The following is a 2,291-nucleotide window of genomic DNA, read 5'->3' on the forward strand; positions in this document are numbered from 1 at the left end:
CGTGATGCGTCCGAGATAGCTACACCGGTGTTGGATAGGCCACGATAGAGAGAGAGAGTAGATGGAGTCTTACCGGAGGATCTTGGAACCGGGCACATACGAAAGCGGCGTGAGCTCAATCCACTCGCGCGCACTCGAGCTCTGGTGGAACGGGTTGGGATGCGCATTCGAGAGCGGGCTCATTGGACGGCCTGTCGGCGACCCGACCGAGATGAACGACGACGGCGGGCGGTGCTGCTGGATCTGGAGACGCAGCGCCCGGCGCGCCGTCTCATCGGATTCGTTCTCGTCGTCGTTGTTGCCGTCGCTGGCCGCATGGAACGCATCTTCGTCGTCCTCGGGCACGGGAAAGTTAAGGCTCTGGATGACCACGTCGTCGTCACACGAGTTTTCGTGCCCGTCGAGCATCGCCATGCCCATGAGAACGACCTCAATCTACCCGCACCATAAACAATATGATTCGATGGACGCATGCGTGGAAACGTTTGTACAATGTTCTCGCCTGCGAGGGCGACGCGCGTCTTGAGGCCGCACACGACGCACGGCGCAAACGCTCGGAGCTTGAAGAGGATGCTACACCATACATGTGCTGAGACAGCGCAAGGACGAAACGCAGGCGGACCTCGCAAAGAGGTTTTTAAACACTTGGGAAAAGAGCACGTTGAGGCGCGTGTCCCGCATGTGCTCCTCGTCCCACTCGACGCGCTTCATGGAGAGGAAGAGGTGGATGTTGCGCCCGGGCGACGACGCGCCGGGAAGCCGGTCCGTGTTGTAGATCGAGACGCCTTCGGGCAGCGGCTGCTCGAGCAAGACCGACATCAAGTCTTCGTCCGTCTCGTCATCGATCTCGAGGATGAACGGGTGCTTGGTATCGCTACAGCCCAGCATGGTCCGAGACGATTGCAACAGCGCGATGCGAGACGTACCTAAAGCCGTCCGGGTTGAAGTCTTCTTCCGAGTCGGACGACGACGACGACGACGACGACTTGTTGTCCTTGTCGTCGTCGAGACCATTGCTCTCGTCGAGGCTCACGTTGCTCGACTGCGGCGTCTTGCGCAGGACCGACGCGTCGGCCTCCGAGTCGCCGCGCGAAAGACGCATGGCGCGACCCTTGCGCGATCGACGCTTGACCGGAGCGTCGTCTTCAAAGAGCGGGCGCTGCTTCCACGTCGAAAACTCGGGTGCGATCGTGCCCACTGCATCCTTCTTCATCTAATCGAATGCAATTCCTTTCATCCATTGCTTCCGACAAGTCACGCAGGTCGTACGGCGGCGCGGTTTTGGTTGCTAAGGCGCTCGATCTGCGACTGCAGCTGCACGAGGCGGCGGTCTTCGTCGTCCTTGACCTACAAAAACCACAAAAAACGTGGGTTGAAACTCGTCGTCGTCGTTGCCGTACGTCAATGTTGCGCGTAATGCGCAGCACTTGCGGCAGCGGCAGCGCCGGGAGGTACATGCCCGTGCCCGTGATGATGCCAATGACAAACGAACCGCTGATCTATCCCACAGAGCAATAATGTATCGCGACTCCGACGAAATGACAGTGTCCATACCTGCACTTGGGACTCGAAGCCAAAGAGCGAGTTGACGCCAAGCACACGCATCTTGGCCATGAGCTAGACAACATGGTATAGTGTTGAAAATGCAAAAAGTGCAAAGCACACCTGGCGATGGAGCTCGTACTCGAGGAACGGAAGCGCTTCCGATACGATCGTTGCGTTTACGTCGCCCGCGCCGCGACGACGCTGCCTGCCACATGTGTTCTTGGGCGCATGCGATGGAAAGGAGGGATGTACCGGCAGACGCGGGCTTGGATAAACGCACCGGACCCGGTGAGTGCCATGCCACTGGGCGGCTCGGTGGACGAAAAGAGCATTTCGGGGACCCACTTGCGACCGCAGATGCCGCAGCGCACCATGCGCATGCTAGAATCCAATTGATTCCTCCAGGGCAGCGCTGGCAACACGAAAACATACTTGGAGAAGGGCGCGAGTGAGCGCGAGTACGGAATGTGGCACACAAAGCAAGGCGAGTCTTGGATCGACGGCGCGTTGCCACGGCGGCGCGGGGCCGGCGTCCTACCCCACGCTTCATTCGGATGCCAGAGGAAGAGGTGTCGTACGGGCGAAGGGACGGCGACTGGTCGCTGAGCTCGTCTGTCGATGCCTTGAGGAGCCCACGGTGACGTTTGGGGCCGTACTTGACCACCGCGGCGGTGCCGCTAGCATTTAAGAATGAATAAAACGAGGGATAAAAGATGGAGCAGTACGTGGCCGAGAGGACGCAGACG

The 2,291-nt window shown here is 59.4% G+C and overlaps 1 protein-coding gene across 1 annotated transcript; it reads right to left on the bottom strand.

Annotated features, from left to right (window-relative positions):
* Positions 1–69: 69 nt before the first annotated feature.
* SPRG_15376 (hypothetical protein) lies at positions 70–2,229 on the bottom strand (the record flags this gene model as incomplete). The annotated part of the gene is made up of 12 exons (XM_012355937.1): positions 70–435; positions 492–573; positions 623–874; positions 927–1,213; positions 1,270–1,347; positions 1,401–1,499; positions 1,555–1,617; positions 1,666–1,750; positions 1,798–1,926; positions 1,978–2,079; positions 2,124–2,157; positions 2,202–2,229. 12 exons carry the CDS (start codon positions 2,227–2,229, stop codon positions 70–72), a joined length of 1,605 nt encoding a protein of 534 aa, XP_012211327.1.
* Positions 2,230–2,291: the final 62 nt, after the last annotated feature.

Source organism: Saprolegnia parasitica (genome assembly GCF_000151545.1).
Source record: "Saprolegnia parasitica CBS 223.65 unplaced genomic scaffold supercont2.335, whole genome shotgun sequence".
Taxonomy (NCBI): Eukaryota; Oomycota; class Saprolegniomycetes; order Saprolegniales; family Saprolegniaceae; genus Saprolegnia; species Saprolegnia parasitica.